At 47.9% G+C, this 20,112-nt stretch overlaps 1 protein-coding gene across 1 annotated transcript in view; it reads right to left on the bottom strand.

Moving 5' to 3' along the window:
* The window catches only part of LOC140076260 (uncharacterized), a 176,152-nt gene that overhangs the window by 13,119 nt on the left and 142,921 nt on the right, over window positions 1–20,112 (bottom strand). Inside the window, exons 6-9 of the mRNA XM_072122801.1 lie at window positions 9,005–9,172; window positions 8,313–8,381; window positions 5,366–5,412; window positions 5,018–5,246 (exon numbers count right to left, since the gene is read on the bottom strand). Coding sequence (XP_071978902.1) covers window positions 5,018–5,246; window positions 5,366–5,412; window positions 8,313–8,381; window positions 9,005–9,172 — 513 coding nt within the window. The remainder of the gene's footprint in view (window positions 1–5,017; window positions 5,247–5,365; window positions 5,413–8,312; window positions 8,382–9,004; window positions 9,173–20,112) is intronic.

Genomic DNA, 20,112 nt, shown 5'->3' with positions numbered 1-20,112 from the left:
CTGTGTCTGTGCAGGTTCTGGGCACCAGGTGAAATTGTTTCCTAAAAAGCCGGAAAACTTCCGGGCCTAGGCAAGTCAGGAGAGGTTGTCCTGGGTCCACTGTGTTCCTCTCCTTTGCAGAAAGACGTAAACCAGTTAACACTTATGGTGTCCCTAATTACTCCTAGAGGAGCTTTATCTACATGTGATCGGGGAACTTCCTCTCCAGCTCAATGCAGCCACATGGGGAATGACGCTGGTTTCTCTTCCTCAGCCTGTATTCCTGTTGGGCCTTGTGGGTAATCCGGTGCCAGAGGGATCTATCCAGTACCGCTCCCAGCCCCCAGCTATGCATATCGGAGTCCTGCACCAAGAAGACTTGGAACTTCTAGTGGTCCTCTAAACCATCAGCCTACTCATCTTGGGATTACCTTGGTTAAGGAGGAATGCTCCCCACTTCAACTGGGACACAGGGGAATTACTCTCTCGGGGTCCCAAGTGTCTATTATCAGGCTTGAAAAAAGTATCACCAACTCAACCATTCACTTTCTGCCACCCCTAATCCTCTGCCATATCGTTCTTTCACTGATGTATTCAGCAAGTCTCAGGCAGAGAAGCTTCCACCCCATCGTGTCTGGGACTGTGCTATTAACTTCCGGGCAAAACCCTACCATGCCGAAGGACCTACCCTCTGTCATTACCGGAGGCACAGGCCATGTCTGAGTACATTAAGGACAAGCTCCAAAGGGGGTTCATTCCTACATCTTTCTTACATTAGTGTGAATGCAGTCAAAGGGACAATCGGCTCTACTGCAAGATGCAAAAAAAACCCTCCATTCCTTTCCTGGGATATATTCTTTCCAGCTCAGGCCTTAAGATGGATCCAAGCAAGGTCCAGGCTATACAGAATTGGCCTCGACCCACAGGGTAAAGGCTATCCAGAGATTTGTGGGTTTTGCTAACTATTACAGACGATTGATCAGGGGTTTTTCATCCATTATTGCTCCCATCACTGCCCTCACCTGAAAATCAGCCAATCCCTAAAAATGGCCTCCAAGCCTTCAAGCAGCCTAAACAAGTCCCTATTGGCCCCTATTCTCAACCAGCCTTATTATTTTTTCTGGAAGGGGATGCCTCTTCTTCTGCTGTCAGGGCAGTGCTCTCTCAACCATCCTCTTCTGGGAAAACTCACCCTTGCGGATTCTTCTTTAAAAAATTCTATGTAGCAGAGAAAAAATATGGTATTGGGTAGAAGGAGCCATTAAACTGGCATTGGAGGAGTGGAGACACCTGTTGGAAGGAGCCTTGCATCCTGTCACAGAATGCACTGACCATAAAAACCTCTGGTACCTGCATTCTGTCCGACGTCTGGACCCTCGTCAAGCTTGGTGTCTCTCTTCTTACCTACCAGTCATCTATCACGCAGGCTCGAAGAACAGAAAGGCTGATGCGCTTATGCAACACCCCTGCAGATGAAAATGATTAGGTAGGTGTTGCGATAGTGTCCCTCTCCATGTCGGAAGCTGTAACGTGGAGGACTTTGTAATTGCAGCTGTAGCCAGTTCCTGGTAACGCAGGAGTTAACAAGGTGAAATGCTGTTATCCAATGATATTCTGTATACCATTTTAAAGCAAGCTGGAAACTGGTTGGATAATGCTGCCACCTGACCAGGAGAGTATAAAAACCCCTGGTGGGCGGGAGCACATAGTCAGAGTGAGAGACTCCATCTTGGAGCACATGTCAGCTCCAGTAAGCAGAGGAGAGAGCATTACAAGTTTGTTCTTCTACAGCAAGTGTTTTAATGCCAGAAAGCATACATATCAAGGCCATCTGCCTGACACATTAGGGCAAATCAGGAGACTTAAGCCCCAGAACGGAGGTCACCCATCTGGACTCAGCTCCATCTTTACCAGCTTAGCCTGAAGCTACTACCAGGCTCTGAGTAACTGTCCTGTGTAAGAGCCTTCCAACCTGCAGAATCTGCTGCTACCGTTTGGCCGCTGTCTGCTGTTTAAAGTTGAATAAAGAACTGTAAGCTGAATTGCACAACATTGCCTCCGTCTGATCCCTGGATATGGCTGTTTACCACCACTGGCTTCCCCATGCATCACCCAGGGATTCATTCTATATACACCTCAGGGGTTGCCCCAGAGAGAACAAGTACATCAGCCTCTCCCTCTATATCATTTCTTGCACACACCACCTGCTGGAGAGCTGCCAGGCTGTAGGACAGCCCTCCGGTCCCCATACCAAGCACCGTGACCACAGCGTGCCTAGGCCGCAACCGCCAGCCACTCCGGTATTCCGGGCCCCGGCTGTCTCCAGGCCACAAAAAAAGAAGTCAAAAGGAGGCCTCAAAGATAAGAAGATTCATGCCACCCCAGAACATATCCTTGGTCCTAGGAGCATACGACTTGCCACTGCTTTTGAAGGAATTTCGACTCCACCACCTGGGAAAACGTTTGTACCATCTGAATTGCGACCAACGTTGGTGGCTTGGGCACATTCTTCTCGCTTCTGTGGGTATGCAGGAGTCAAAAAGATTCTGGTATTTCTGTCAAGGAAATACTGGTGGCAGTGAATTACTACCATGGGCTGAGTTTGCACACAACAATCTGTTCCACGGGTCTTCCGCTAAGTCCCTGTTCTGGATCATCTACAGCAGGTATCCTCATTTACCTGCCTTCCTAAGATGTTCCAGCTGCTGATGTTGCGATGTTAAGAAGTTTAGCACCATATAATCAGAGGTCCAGGCTAGTCTGCATAAAGTGTCAGCCCAGTACAAAACTCATGGGGATAAAGAGAAACACCCGATTCCGTTACGGTCGATTGGAGATAAAGTCTGGTTATCCACTCGCTTCATCAGACTCCAAGTACCTAGGGCAAAGTCTGCTCCTTGTTTCATCAACTCTATGTGTTATCGTCTTGCTCTGCCACCATCCTTACAGATATCCAATGTTTTTCATGTATCCATTCTGAAGCCATTGATTCTCCATAGACTCTCTACATCCACCATGACACCCAAGCCACTCCTCATGGAAGAGCAAGGATAATATGAGAATGACAAGATCATCGACTCCAAAATGTCCAAAGGAATTCTCTACTTTCTTGTCATTTGGAAGAGTTATGGCACAGAGGAACGCGCCTGGGTAAAAAAAATACATGTACATGCTCCTCGGCTTCTGAAAAGGTTTTTTGGAAAAAGAAAGAATGAACTTGGGGGTCCATCCCTATAAAAACTCCCATGCTCGATAGACTGCGTTACACCTCACAGCTTGTAGTACTACCCTCATCCTCCATAGACTGTATTACACTACACAGCTTGTACTACTACTCTCATCCTCCATAGACTGTATTACACTACACAGCTTGTACTACTACTCTCATCCTCCATAGACTGTATTACACTACACAGCTTGTACTACTACTCTCATCCTCCATAGACTGTATTACACTACACAGCTTGTACTACTACTCTCATCCTCCATAGACTGTATTACACTACACAGCTTGTACTACTACTCTCATCCTCCATAGACTGTATTACACTGCACAGCTTGTACTACTACTCTCATCCTCCATAGACTGTATTACACTGCACAGCTTGTACTACTACTCTCATCCTCCATAGACTGTATTACACTGCACAGCTTGTACTACTACTCTCATCCTCCATAGACTGTATTACACTACACAGCTTGTACTACTACTCTCATCCTCCATAGACTGTATTACACTACACAGCTTGTACTACTACTCTCATCCTCCATAGACTGTATTACACTACACAGCTTGTACTACTACTCTCATCCTCCATAGACTGTATTACACTGCACAGCTTGTACTACTACTCTCATCCTCCATAGACTGTATTACACTACACAGCTTGTACTACTACTCTCATCCTCCATAGACTGTATTACACTACACAGCTTGTACTACTACTCTCATCCTCCATAGACTGTATTACACTACACAGCTTGTACTACTACTCTCATCCTCCATAGACTGTATTACACTACACAGCTTGTACTACTACTCTCATCCTCCATAGACTGTATTACACTACACAGCTTGTACTACTACTCTCATCCTCCATAGACTGTATTACACTACACAGCTTGTACTACTACTCTCATCCTCCATAGACTGTATTACACTACACAGCTTGTACTACTACTCTCATCCTCCATAGACTGTATTACACTGCACAGCTTGTACTACTACTCTCATCCTCCATAGACTGTATTACACTGCACAGCTTGTACTACTACTCTCATCCTCCATAGACTGTATTACACTACACAGCTTGTACTACTACTCTCATCCTCCATAGACTGTATTACACTACACAGCTTGTACTACTACTCTCATCCTCCATAGACTGTATTACACTACACAGCTTGTACTACTACTCTCATCCTCCATAGACTGTATTACACTACACAGCTTGTACTACTACTCTCATCCTCCATAGACTGTATTACACTACACAGCTTGTACTACTACTCTCATCCTCCATAGACTGTATTACACTACACAGCTTGTACTACTACTCTCATCCTCCATAGACTGTATTACACTACACAGCTTGTACTACTACTCTCATCCTCCATAGACTGTATTACACTAAACATCTACAATCTTGTATGTAGTCTCTTAGTTTCATCTTCTATATTTCCCTATTTCAGAAGTTAAGCTCACTGGTCTGTAGTAACTAGATCCTTAATTGCCATTTGCCCTGCTCTAGTTACCAGGGAATCTCTAAAAATTATAAACAGGAAACAGCAATAAAAGATCTAAGTTATTTAGGATCTCTGGGGTGTGACCCATCTGAGTTTACCTTGGATCATGTCTACAGGTCTAGGAGACCACTTGAGGCACATTAGACAGACCAGATGCCTTTTGGGAAATTCAACCTTTTTATTCAACCCTTTTTCATCACTAATATCTAACTTTTATTCAACATTATTAGAAAGAAGAGGTTGTACGTATATTGTGCTCAAATTAAAGGGTTAAACATTCCATACAACTTACCAACTTCTACAGAAAGAGTCTCCACGTCTTCGGACGTCTTTGAATCCCATTGGTGATATCCAAAACAGAAGATGAAGCAGGTGCAGGAGGAGATCTTCCTCTGGTAACTCTCTTCTCCGTAGATCCTAAACCTTTCCGCTTTCCCATCCGTTTTATAGTCACTGAAGATGCAGGAGGTGAGAACATCCTTTATCCAGTCACAAGAATCAGACGGAGACTTAGTCACAACCTGAGGGATAGAAGAAGACGGAGAGTCCACCACATGGAGGCAGCCAGAAGGTGACCCTCCATACACCGAGCCATGGGGTCACGTCACAGGCCTGACATCTAGACAATCACATGTCTCACCCACAAATCAGATTGGCTGTTCTTCCACTTCACCACCGAACAATCCTCTGCAAAATATACGAGAAAGTGCAGGAGATGAGACCACAAAGCGGTAACGGAAGAGTAAGGATTCCTACAGGTTCCTTCAATCCATGTTCTATTTCATTCATAAGTGATGAGGTCCAGGCTCTGTGTGACCAAACATGAACTTCACACCTGACCCCGCCCCATGCCTTTATGGACCACACCTGACCCCGCCCCCCATGCCTTTATGGACCACACCTGACACTGAGTCCCATCCCTTTATGGACCACACCTGACCCCGCCCCATGCCTTTATGGACCACACCTGACCCTGCCTCCCCTTCATGCCTTTATGGACCACACCTGACCCCGGACCCCATGCCTTTATGGACCACACCTGACCCTGCCCCCATGCCTTTATGGACCACACCTGACCCTGCCCCCATGCCTTTATGGACCACACCTGACCCTGCCTCCCCTTCATGCCTTTATGGACCACACCTGATCCCGCCAACCCCATGCCTTTATGGACCACACCTGACCCTGCCTCCACCATGCCTTTATGGACCACACCTGACCCTGTCCCCACCATGCCTTTATGGACCACACCAGACCCTGTCCCCACCATGCCTTTATGGACCACACCTGACCCTGCCCCCCATGCCTTTATGGACCACACCTGACCCCGGCCCCCATGCCTTTATGGACCACACCTGACCCTGCCTCCCATGCCTTTATGGACCACACCTGACCCCGCCCCCCCCCCCCCCATGCCTTTATGGACCACACCTGACCCTGCCTCCCCTCCATGCCTTAATAGTCACACCTGACCCTGCCTCCCCTCCATGCCTTTATGGACCACACCTGACCCCGGCCCCCATGCCTTTATGGACCACACCTGACCCCGGCCCCCATGCCTTTATGGACCACACCTGACCCGGCCCCCCCTGCCTTTATGGACCACACCTGACCCTGCCTCCCCTTCATGCCTTTATGGACCACACCTGAACCCGCCCCCCCCCCCCATGCCTTTATGGACCACACCTGACCCTGCCTCCACCATGCCTTTATGGACCACACCTGACCCTGCCTCCACCATGCCTTTATGGACCACACCTGACCCTGCCTCCACCATGCCTTTATGGACCACACCTGACCCCGGACCCCATGCCTTTATGGACCACACCTGACCCCGGCCCCCATGCATTTATGGACCACACCTGACCCCGGCCCCCCATGCCTTTATGGACCACACCTGACCCTGCCTCTCCTCCATGCCTTTATAGTCACACCTGACCCTGCCTCCCCTCCATGCCTTTATAGTCACACCTGACCCTGCCTCTCCTCCATGCCTTTATGGAACACACCAGACCCAACCATGCCTTTATGGACCACACCTGACCCCGGCCCCCATGCCTTTATGGACCACACCTGACCCCGGCCCCCATGCATTTATGGACCACACCTGACCCCGGCCCCCATGCCTTTATGGACCACACCTGACCCTGCCTCCACCATGCCTTTATGGACCACACCTGACCCCCCCCCCATGCCTTTATGGACCACACCTGACCCTGCCCCCATGCCTTTATGGACCACACCTGACCCTGCCTCCACCATGCCTTTATGGACCACACCTGACCCCCCCCATGCCTTTATGGACCACACCTGACCCCCCCCCATGCCTTTATGGACCACACATGACCCTGCCTCCCCTTCATGCCTTTATGGACCACACCTGACCCCGCCCCCCCCATGCCTTTATGGACCACACCTGACCCCGCCCCCCCCATGCCTTTATGGACCACACCTGACCCCACCATGCCTTTATGGACCACACCTTACCCTGCCTCCACCATGCCTTTATGGACCACACATGACCCTGCCTCCACCATGCCTTTATGGACCACACCTGACCCTGCCTCCACCATGCCTTTATGGACCACACCTGACCCCGGACCCCATGCCTTTATGGACCACACCTGATCCCGGCCCCCATGCCTTTATGGACCACACCTGACCCCGGCCCCCATGCCTTTATGGACCACACCTGACCCTGCCTCCCATGCCTTTATGGACCACACCTGACCCCGCCCCCCCCCATGCCTTTATGGACCACACCTGACCCTGCCTCCCCTCCATGCCTTTATAGTCACACCTGACCCTGCCTCTCCTCCATGCCTTTATGGACCACACCTGACCCTACCCCTCCCCCCCATGCCTTTATGGACCACACATGACTCTGCCCCCCATGCCTTTATGGACCACACCTGACCACGCCCCCATGCCTTTATGGACCACACCTGACCCTGCCTCCCATGGCTTTATGGACCACACCTGACCCTGCCCCCCATGCCTTTATGGACCACACCTGACCCTACCCCTCCCCCCCATGCCTTTATGGACCACACATGACTCTGCCCCCCCCATGCCTTTATGGACCACACCTGACCCTACCCCTCCCCCCCATGCCTTTATGGACCACACATGACTCTGCCCCCCCCCATGCCTTTATGGACCACACCTGACCCTGCCCCCCATGCCTTTATGGACCACACCTGACCCTGCCCCCCATGCCTTTATGGACCACACCTGACCACGCCCCCATGCCTTTATGGACCACACCTGACCCTGCCTCCCATGCCTTTATGGACCACACCTGACCCGGCCCCCCATGCCTTTATGGACCACACCTGACCCTACCCCTCCCCCCCATGCCTTTATGGACCACACATGACTCTGCCCCCCCATGCCTTTATGGACCATACCTGACCCCGCCCCCATGCCTTTATGGACCACACCTGACCCCACCCCCATGCCTTTATGGACCACAGCTGACTAAGGGTCCGAGGCTGATCTGTGAATCTGCCCCCCAAAGTGGAGGTCCTCAGCCCCATCTCCCATGAGCCACTGCTGCTCAGGATTCCACACAAGAAGTCTCTTACTTGGTTTGGAATCTGGAAAATATTGAGACAAATCTTCAAAGTCGCTGGGAGTCTCATCATCGTCATCATCTTTTGGAGAGAAAAACAAAATAATTAAAAGTCTGAAATCCATCCTCCACCAACCAATCACAATGACCGGTTCATTCTGTAATATATTATGTGGGAATTTGATCTGGTTCTAAATGAATATCTGGTTCTTGGTGTGGTCTGGATACGGGTTATAGGGGTCTGGGCTGGATTAATGTTGGGATCTGTCCTGGAGCTGCTATAATTTTGGTTCTTTCTGTTCTTGTTTATGGGTTCAAGCTGGGTCTAGACTAATGTAGCCGCCTATCTCCTTTGGTTTATTGTGGGTTCTGCTCTTCCTCTGGATTTATGTAGGGTCTGTTCTGGGTCTGGATGAATGAAAGGGTTGGGACTTGTCCTGAATGAAAGGACATCTACCACCAGGATTAAGGATAATAAACCAAGCACTGACATCCTGGTGTTCGCCCCCTTTGGCAAGATCCGCTCTTCTTTGAGCTTCTTTAACTTTATTTTTACAAAAAAGGCTTCAAAATCATAAAATGAGGCTGATGATCAGAATCTTTAGAAGGCTATGAAGCAATGAAGAAGAAGTTCTACTGAAAGGATCCATGAATGGAAGGCTCATCAGGCTGAAGGATAACCCTCATTATTACTGCTCCTCCCACCTCTGGTTATCAGGTTCTTCAGGGATTTTATAGACTCCTTCTCCTCGGTAGTGAAGAGGAACAAGTCCCGAGCCTTCTCCTGGATACTGGGCTGGTGCTCCAGGATACGGGACTTCTCCTCCGCGTTACTATTCTCCAGGTCATCAACAACCACAATCAGGTTTTTATCTAAAGGAAAAATGAGAGTTAATCAGAAAGTCTTAAAGTCGTCTTATTGTAGGACCCAGAAAACTCCATTTAAAGGGGATTGTTAGTGTGTAAAAATGAGTGTCACATGTGGACTCCTTAAAAAGTGACTTCCCCCATTCCTGTCACCTGTTCCTATGGTTCAACAGTTTCAGGCCCCTTCATAATGGACATATTGAAGCAAATTTACTTACCCGGTCCTGCCGCGATCCAGTGGCCCGTTCTCAGTGGAGGATTCGGGTCTTCCGGCGATGTAGTTCCCCCGATGTCCACCAGGTGTCGCTGCTGCGCTGAAGTCCGTCGGAGTTCACTGAAGTTCACCAAGCCAGGCCGGGTGCAGGTAAGTGCGACACATTTTTTTTTTTTAAAGACAGCGGTTTTTCCGAATCCGTCGGGTTTTCCGATGGCCACGCCCCCCGATTTTCATCGTGTGCATGCCGATGCCGATGCACCACAATCCGATCATGTGCGCCAAAATCCCGGGGCAATTCGGCGCAAAACGGTAATATTCGGGAAACCCGACGGAAAAAAGCAATTCGGGCCCTTAGTAAATGACCTCCATTGTAATAACTTGGGAGAGATCTCTGAGACAATCACTGACTAAGATGGTGGCTGCCTCTACCAGTGACCGACAAGAAAACATCTCCGAACAGCTCCGATCCGAGTCCTACAGCATGAAACGGAAATATCTAAGGAGCAGAGGATCAGCGAGATGTATGAAACAAAAACCAAAAATTAATAAAAACCCAAGACACAATCCCCCTAATCACTGTAGATCCAAACCCCCAATCCCTAGAGCCAATCCCCTATTAATCTTAGACCCCCAATACCGATGACCCCAAAACACACATCACTCTACAGCCAAACTCCTAATGAAGACCCAAGACCCAACATACCCTGCACTATAGACCAGAACCACTAACAAAGCTGTAAGACTGTAGACCCAAACTAATGAAGACCCAAGACCCAACATACCCTGCACTATAGACCAGAACCACTAACAAAGCTGTAAGACTGTAGACCCAAACTAATGAAGACCCAAAACCCAACATACCCTGCACTATAGACCAGAACCGCTAACAAAGCTGTCGACCCAAACTAATGAAGACCCAAGACCCAACATACCCTGCACTATAGACCAGAACCGCTAACAAAGCTGTAAGACTGTCGACCCAAACTAATGAAGACCCAAGACCCAACATACCCTGCACTATAGACCAGAACCACTAACAAAGCTGTAAGACTGTAGACCCAAACTAATGAAGACCCAAGACCCAACATACCCTGCACTATAGACCAGAACCACTAACAAAGCTGTAAGACTGTAGACCCAAACTAATGAAGACCCAAAACCCAACATACCCTGCACTATAGACCAGAACCGCTAACAAAGCTGTCGACCCAAACTAATGAAGACCCAAGACCCAACATACCCTGCACTATAGACCAGAACCGCTAAGAAAAATGTAAGACTGTCGACCCAAACTAATGAAGACCCAAGACCCAACATACCCTGCACTATAGACCAGAACCACTAACAAAGCTGTAAGACTGTAGACCCAAACTAATGAAGACCCAAGACCCAACATACCCTGCACTATAGACCAGAACCGCTAACAAAGCTGTCGACCCAAACTAATGAAGACCCAAGACCCAACATACCCTGCACTATAGACCAGAACCGCTAACAAAGCTGTCGACCCAAACTAATGAAGACCCAAGACCCAACATACCCTGCACTATAGACCAGAACCGCTAACAAAGCTGTAAGACTGTCGACCCAAACTAATGAAGACCCAAGACCCAACATACCCTGCACTATAGACCAGAACCACTAACAAAGCTGTAAGACTGTAGACCCAAACTAATGAAGACCCAAGACCCAACATACCCTGCACTATAGACCAGAACCGCTAACAAAGCTGTCGACCCAAACTAATGAAGACCCAAGACCCAACATACCCTGCACTATAGACCAGAACCACTAACAAAGCTGTAAGACTGTAGACCCAAACTAATGAAGACCCAAGACCCAACATACCCTGCACTATAGACCAGAACCGCTAACAAAGCTGTAAGATTGTAGACCCAAACTAATGAAGACCCAAGACCCAACATACCCTGCACTATAGACCAGAACCGCTAACAAAGCTATAAGACTGTCGACCCAAACTAATGAAGACCCAAGACCCAACATACCCTGCACTATAGACCAGAACCGCTAACAAAGCTGTCGACCCAAACTAATGAAGACCCAAGAGCCAACATACCCTGCACTATAGACCAGAACTGCTAACAAAGCTGTCGACCCAAACTAATGAAGACCCAAGACCCAACATACCCTGCACTATAGGCCAGAACCGCTAACAAAGCTGTAAGACTGTAGACCCAAACTAATGAAGACCCAAGACCCAACATACCCTTCACTATAGACCAGAACCGCTAACAAAGCTGTAAGACTGTAGACCCAAACTAATGAAGACCCAAGACCCAACATACCCTGCACTATAGACCAGAACCGCTAACAAAGCTGTAAGAATGTCGACCCAAACTAATGAAGACCCAAGACCCAACATACCCTGCACTATAGGCCAGAACCGCTAACAAAGCTGTAAGATTGTAGACCCAAACTAATGAAGACCCAAGACCCAACATACCCTGCACTATAGACCAGAACCGCTAACAAAGCTGTAAGACTGTCGACCCAAACTAATGAAGACCCAAGACCCAACATACCCTGCACTATAGACCAGAACCACTAACAAAGCTGTCGACCCAAACTAATGAAGACCCAAGACCCAACATACCCTGCACTATAGACCAGAACCGCTAACAAAGCTGTCGACCCAAACTAATGAAGACCCAAGAGCCAACATACCCTGCACTATAGACCAGAACTGCTAACAAAGCTGTCGACCCAAACTAATGAAGACCCAAGACCCAACATACCCTGCACTATAGACCAGAACCGCTAACAAAGCTGTAAGACTGTCGACCCAAACTAATGAAGACCCAAGATCCAACATACCCTGCACTATAGACCAGAACCGCTAACAAAGCTGTCGACCCAAACTAATGAAGACCCAAGACCCAACATACCCTGCACTATAGACCAGAACCGCTAACAAAGCTGTCGACCCAAACTAATGAAGACCCAAGACCCAACATACCCTGCACTATAGACCAGAACCGCTAACAAAGCTGTCGACCCAAACTAATGAAGACCCAAGACCCAACATACCCTGCACTATAGACCAGAACCGCTAACAAAGCTGTCGACCCAAACTAATGAAGACCCAAGACCCAACATACCCTGCACTATAGACCAGAACCGCTAACAAAGCTGTAAGATTGTAGACCCAAACTAATGAAGACCCAAGACCCAACATACCCTGCACTATAGACCAGAACCGCTAACAAAGCTATAAGACTGTCGACCCAAACTAATGAAGACCCAAGACCCAACATACCCTGCACTATAGACCAGAACCGCTAACAAAGCTGTCGACCCAAACTAATGAAGACCCAAGAGCCAACATACCCTGCACTATAGACCAGAACTGCTAACAAAGCTGTCGACCCAAACTAATGAAGACCCAAGACCCAACATACCCTGCACTATAGGCCAGAACCGCTAACAAAGCTGTAAGACTGTAGACCCAAACTAATGAAGACCCAAGACCCAACATACCCTTCACTATAGACCAGAACCGCTAACAAAGCTGTAAGACTGTAGACCCAAACTAATGAAGACCCAAGACCCAACATACCCTGCACTATAGACCAGAACCGCTAACAAAGCTGTAAGAATGTCGACCCAAACTAATGAAGACCCAAGACCCAACATACCCTGCACTATAGGCCAGAACCGCTAACAAAGCTGTAAGATTGTAGACCCAAACTAATGAAGACCCAAGACCCAACATACCCTGCACTATAGACCAGAACCGCTAACAAAGCTGTAAGACTGTCGACCCAAACTAATGAAGACCCAAGACCCAACATACCCTGCACTATAGACCAGAACCACTAACAAAGCTGTCGACCCAAACTAATGAAGACCCAAGACCCAACATACCCTGCACTATAGACCAGAACCGCTAACAAAGCTGTCGACCCAAACTAATGAAGACCCAAGAGCCAACATACCCTGCACTATAGACCAGAACTGCTAACAAAGCTGTCGACCCAAACTAATGAAGACCCAAGACCCAACATACCCTGCACTATAGACCAGAACCGCTAACAAAGCTGTAAGACTGTCGACCCAAACTAATGAAGACCCAAGATCCAACATACCCTGCACTATAGACCAGAACCGCTAACAAAGCTGTCGACCCAAACTAATGAAGACCCAAGACCCAACATACCCTGCACTATAGACCAGAACCGCTAACAAAGCTGTCGACCCAAACTAATGAAGACCCAAGACCCAACATACCCTGCACTATAGACCAGAACCGCTAACAAAGCTGTCGACCCAAACTAATGAAGACCCAAGACCCAACATACCCTGCACTATAGACCAGAACCGCTAACAAAGCTGTCGACCCAAACTAATGAAGACCCAAGACCCAACATACCCTGCACTATAGACCAGAACCGCTAACAAAGCTGTCGACCCAAACTAATGAAGACCCAAGACCCAACATACCCTGCACTATAGACCAGAACCGCTAACAAAGCTGTAAGACTGTCGACCCAAACTAATGAAGACCCAAGACCCAACATACCCTGCACTATAGACCAGAACCACTAACAAAGCTGTAAGACTGTAGACCCAAACTAATGAAGACCCAAGACCCAACATACCCTGCACTATAGACCAGAACCGCTAACAAAGCTGTCGACCCAAACTAATGAAGACCCAAGACCCAACATACCCTGCACTATAGACCAGAACCGCTAACAAAGCTGTCGACCCAAACTAATGAAGACCCAAGACCCAACATACCCTGCACTATAGACCAGAACCGCTAACAAAGCTGTAAGACTGTCGACCCAAACTATTGAAGACCCAAGACCCAACATACCCTGCACTATAGACCAGAACCACTAACAAAGCTGTAAGACTGTAGACCCAAACTAATGAAGACCCAAGACCCAACATACCCTGCACTATAGACCAGAACCGCTAACAAAGCTGTCGACCCAAACTATTGAAGACCCAAGACCCAACATACCCTGCACTATAGACCAGAACCGCTAACAAAGCTGTAAGATTGTAGACCCAAACTAATGAAGACCCAAGACCCAACATACCCTGCACTATAGACCAGAACCGCTAACAAAGCTGTAAGACTGTCGACCCAAACTAATGAAGACCCAAGACCCAACATACCCTGCACTATAGACCAGAACCGCTAACAAAGCTGTAAGACTGTCGACCCAAACTAATGAAGACCCAAGATCCAACATACCCTGCACTATAGACCAGAACCGCTAACAAAGCTGTCGACCCAAACTAATGAAGACCCAAGACCCAACATACCCTGCACTATAGACCAGAACCGCTAACAAAGCTGTCGACCCAAACTAATGAAGACCCAAGACCCAACATACCCTGCACTATAGACCAGAACCGCTAACAAAGCTGTCGACCCAAACTAATGAAGACCCAAGACCCAACATACCCTGCACTATAGACCAGAACCGCTAACAAAGCTGTCGACCCAAACTAATGAAGACCCAAGACCCAACATACCCTGCACTATAGACCAGAACCGCTAACAAAGCTGTAAGATTGTAGACCCAAACTAATGAAGACCCAAGACCCAACATACCCTGCACTATAGACCAGAACCGCTAACAAAGCTATAAGACTGTCGACCCAAACTAATGAAGACCCAAGACCCAACATACCCTGCACTATAGACCAGAACCGCTAACAAAGCTGTCGACCCAAACTAATGAAGACCCAAGAGCCAACATACCCTGCACTATAGACCAGAACTGCTAACAAAGCTGTCGACCCAAACTAATGAAGACCCAAGACCCAACATACCCTGCACTATAGGCCAGAACCGCTAACAAAGCTGTAAGACTGTAGACCCAAACTAATGAAGACCCAAGACCCAACATACCCTTCACTATAGACCAGAACCGCTAACAAAGCTGTAAGACTGTAGACCCAAACTAATGAAGACCCAAGACCCAACATACCCTGCACTATAGACCAGAACCGCTAACAAAGCTGTAAGAATGTCGACCCAAACTAATGAAGACCCAAGACCCAACATACCCTGCACTATAGGCCAGAACCGCTAACAAAGCTGTAAGATTGTAGACCCAAACTAATGAAGACCCAAGACCCAACATACCCTGCACTATAGACCAGAACCGCTAACAAAGCTGTAAGACTGTCGACCCAAACTAATGAAGACCCAAGACCCAACATACCCTGCACTATAGACCAGAACCACTAACAAAGCTGTCGACCCAAACTAATGAAGACCCAAGACCCAACATACCCTGCACTATAGACCAGAACCGCTAACAAAGCTGTCGACCCAAACTAATGAAGACCCAAGAGCCAACATACCCTGCACTATAGACCAGAACTGCTAACAAAGCTGTCGACCCAAACTAATGAAGACCCAAGACCCAACATACCCTGCACTATAGACCAGAACCGCTAACAAAGCTGTAAGACTGTCGACCCAAACTAATGAAGACCCAAGATCCAACATACCCTGCACTATAGACCAGAACCGCTAACAAAGCTGTCGACCCAAACTAATGAAGACCCAAGACCCAACATACCCTGCACTATAGACCAGAACCGCTAACAAAGCTGTCGACCCAAACTAATGAAGACCCAAGACCCAACATACCCTGCACTATAGACCAGAACCGCTAACAAAGCTGTCGACCCAAACTAATGAAGACCCAAGACCCAACATACCCTGCACTATAGACCAGAACCGCTAACAAAGCTGTCGACCCAAACTAATGAAGACCCAAGACCCAACATACCCTGCACTATAGACCAGAACCGCTAACAAAGCTGTCGACCCAAACTAATGAAGACCCAAGACCCAACATACCCTGCACTATAGACCAGAACCGCTAACAAAGCTGTAAGACTGTCGACCCAAACTAATGAAGACCCAAGACCCAACATACCCTGCACTATAGACCAGAACCACTAACAAAGCTGTAAGACTGTAGACCCAAACTAATGAAGACCCAAGACCCAACATACCCTGCACTATAGACCAGAACCGCTAACAAAGCTGTCGACCCAAACTAATGAAGACCCAAGACCCAACATACCCTGCACTATAGACCAGAACCGCTAACAAAGCTGTCGACCCAAACTAATGAAGACCCAAGACCCAACATACCCTGCACTATAGACCAGAACCGCTAACAAAGCTGTAAGACTGTCGACCCAAACTATTGAAGACCCAAGACCCAACATACCCTGCACTATAGACCAGAACCACTAACAAAGCTGTAAGACTGTAGACCCAAACTAATGAAGACCCAAGACCCAACATACCCTGCACTATAGACCAGAACCGCTAACAAAGCTGTCGACCCAAACTATTGAAGACCCAAGACCCAACATACCCTGCACTATAGACCAGAACCGCTAACAAAGCTGTAAGATTGTAGACCCAAACTAATGAAGACCCAAGACCCAACATACCCTGCACTATAGACCAGAACCGCTAACAAAGCTGTAAGACTGTCGACCCAAACTAATGAAGACCCAAGACCCAACATACCCTGCACTATAGACCAGAACCGCTAACAAAGCTGTCGACCCAAACTAATGAAGACCCAAGAGCCAACATACCCTGCACTATAGACCAGAACTGCTAACAAAGCTGTCGACCCAAACTAATGAAGACCCAAGACCCAACATACCCTGCACTATAGGCCAGAACCGCTAACAAAGCTGTAAGACTGTAGACCCAAACTAATGAAGACCCAAGACCCAACATACCCTGCACTATAGACCAGAACCACTAACAAAGCTGTAAGACTGTAGACCCAAACTAATGAAGACCCAAAACCCAACATACCCTGCACTATAGACCAGAACCGCTAACAAAGCTGTCGACCCAAACTAATGAAGACCCAAGACCCAACATACCCTGCACTATAGACCAGAACCGCTAACAAAGCTGTAAGACTGTCGACCCAAACTAATGAAGACCCAAGACCCAACATACCCTGCACTATAGACCAGAACCACTAACAAAGCTGTAAGACTGTAGACCCAAACTAATGAAGACCCAAGACCCAACATACCCTGCACTATAGACCAGAACCGCTAACAAAGCTGTCGACCCAAACTAATAAAGACCCAAGACCCAACATACCCTGCACTATAGACCAGAACCGCTAACAAAGCTGTCGACCCAAACTAATGAAGACCCAAGACCCAACATACCCTGCACTATAGACCAGAACCGCTAACAAAGCTGTAAGACTGTCGACCCAAACTAATGAAGACCCAAGACCCAACATACCCTGCACTATAGACCAGAACCACTAACAAAGCTGTAAGACTGTAGACCCAAACTAATGAAGACCCAAGACCCAACATACCCTGCACTATAGACCAGAACCGCTAACAAAGCTGTCGACCCAAACTAATGAAGACCCAAGACCCAACATACCCTGCACTATAGACCAGAACCACTAACAAAGCTGTAAGACTGTAGACCCAAACTAATGAAGACCCAAGACCCAACATACCCTGCACTATAGACCAGAACCGCTAACAAAGCTGTAAGATTGTAGACCCAAACTAATGAAGACCCAAGACCCAACATACCCTGCACTATAGACCAGAACCGCTAACAAAGCTGTAAGACTGTCGACCCAAACTAATGAAGACCCAAGACCCAACATACCCTGCACTATAGACCAGAACCGCTAACAAAGCTGTCGACCCAAACTAATGAAGACCCAAGAGCCAACATACCCTGCACTATAGACCAGAACTGCTAACAAAGCTGTCGACCCAAACTAATGAAGACCCAAGACCCAACATACCCTGCACTATAGGCCAGAACCGCTAACAAAGCTGTAAGACTGTAGACCCAAACTAATGAAGACCCAAGACCCAACATACCCTTCACTATAGACCAGAACCGCTAACAAAGCTGTAAGACTGTAGACCCAAACTAATGAAGACCCAAGACCCAACATACCCTGCACTATAGACCAGAACCGCTAACAAAGCTGTAAGAATGTCGACCCAAACTAATGAAGACCCAAGACCCAACATACCCTGCACTATAGACCAGAACCGCTAACAAAGCTGTAAGAATGTCGACCCAAACTAATGAAGACCCAAGACCCAACATACCCTGCACTATAGGCCAGAACCGCTAACAAAGCTGTAAGATTGTAGACCCAAACTAATGAAGACCCAAGACCCAACATACCCTGCACTATAGACCGGAACCGCTAACAAAGCTGTAAGACTGTCGACCCAAACTAATGAAGACCCAAGACCCAACATACCCTGCACTATAGACCAGAACCACTAACAAAGCTGTCGACCCAAACTAATGAAGACCCAAGACCCAACATACCCTGCACTATAGACCAGAACCGCTAACAAAGCTGTCGACCCAAACTAATGAAGACCCAAGACCCAACATACCCTGCACTATAGACCAGAACCGCTAACAAAGCTGTAAGACTGTCGACCCAAACTAATGAAGACCCAAGACCCAACATACCCTGCACTATAGACCAGAACCGCTAACAAAGCTGTAAGACTGTCGACCCAAACTAATGAAGACCCAAGATCCAACATACCCTGCACTATAGACCAGAACCGCTAACAAAGCTGTCGACCCAAACTAATGAAGACCCAAGACCCAACATACCCTGCACTATAGACCAGAACCGCTAACAAAGCTGTCGACCCAAACTAATGAAGACCCAAGACCCAACATACCCGGCACTATAGACCAGAACCGCTAACAAAGCTGTCGACCCAAACTAATGAAGACCCAAGACCCAACATACCCTGCACTATAGGCCAGAACCGCTAACAAAGCTGTAAGACTGTAGACCCAAACTAATGAAGACCCAAGACCCAACATACCCTTCACTATAGACCAGAACCGCTAACAAAGCTGTAAGACTGTAGACCCAAACTAATGAAGACCCAAGACCCAACATACCCTGCACTATAGACCAGAACCGCTAACAAAGCTGTAAGAATGTCGACCCAAACTAATGAAGACCCAAGACCCAACATACCCTGCACTATAGACCAGAACCGCTAACAAAGCTGTAAGAATGTCGACCCAAACTAATGAAGACCCAAGACCCAACATACCCTGCACTATAGGCCAGAACCGCTAACAAAGCTGTAAGATTGTAGACCCAAACTAATGAAGACCCAAGACCCAACATACCCTGCACTATAGACCGGAACCGCTAACAAAGCTGTAAGACTGTCGACCCAAACTAATGAAGACCCAAGACCCAACATACCCTGCACTATAGACCAGAACCACTAACAAAGCTGTCGACCCAAACTAATGAAGACCCAAGACCCAACATACCCTGCACTATAGACCAGAACCGCTAACAAAGCTGTCGACCCAAACTAATGAAGACCCAAGACCCAACATACCCTGCACTATAGACCAGAACCGCTAACAAAGCTGTAAGACTGTCGACCCAAACTAATGAAGACCCAAGACCCAACATACCCTGCACTATAGACCAGAACCGCTAACAAAGCTGTAAGACTGTCGACCCAAACTAATGAAGACCCAAGATCCAACATACCCTGCACTATAGACCAGAACCGCTAACAAAGCTGTCGACCCAAACTAATGAAGACCCAAGACCCAACATACCCTGCACTATAGACCAGAACCGCTAACAAAGCTGTCGACCCAAACTAATGAAGACCCAAGACCCAACATACCCGGCAC

Source organism: Engystomops pustulosus, chromosome 8 (genome assembly GCF_040894005.1).
Source record: "Engystomops pustulosus chromosome 8, aEngPut4.maternal, whole genome shotgun sequence".
NCBI lineage: Eukaryota > Metazoa > Chordata > Amphibia > Anura > Leptodactylidae > Engystomops > Engystomops pustulosus.
The sequence above is the reverse complement of the archived record's forward strand: the minus strand, read 5'-3'. Positions and strand labels throughout refer to the sequence as shown.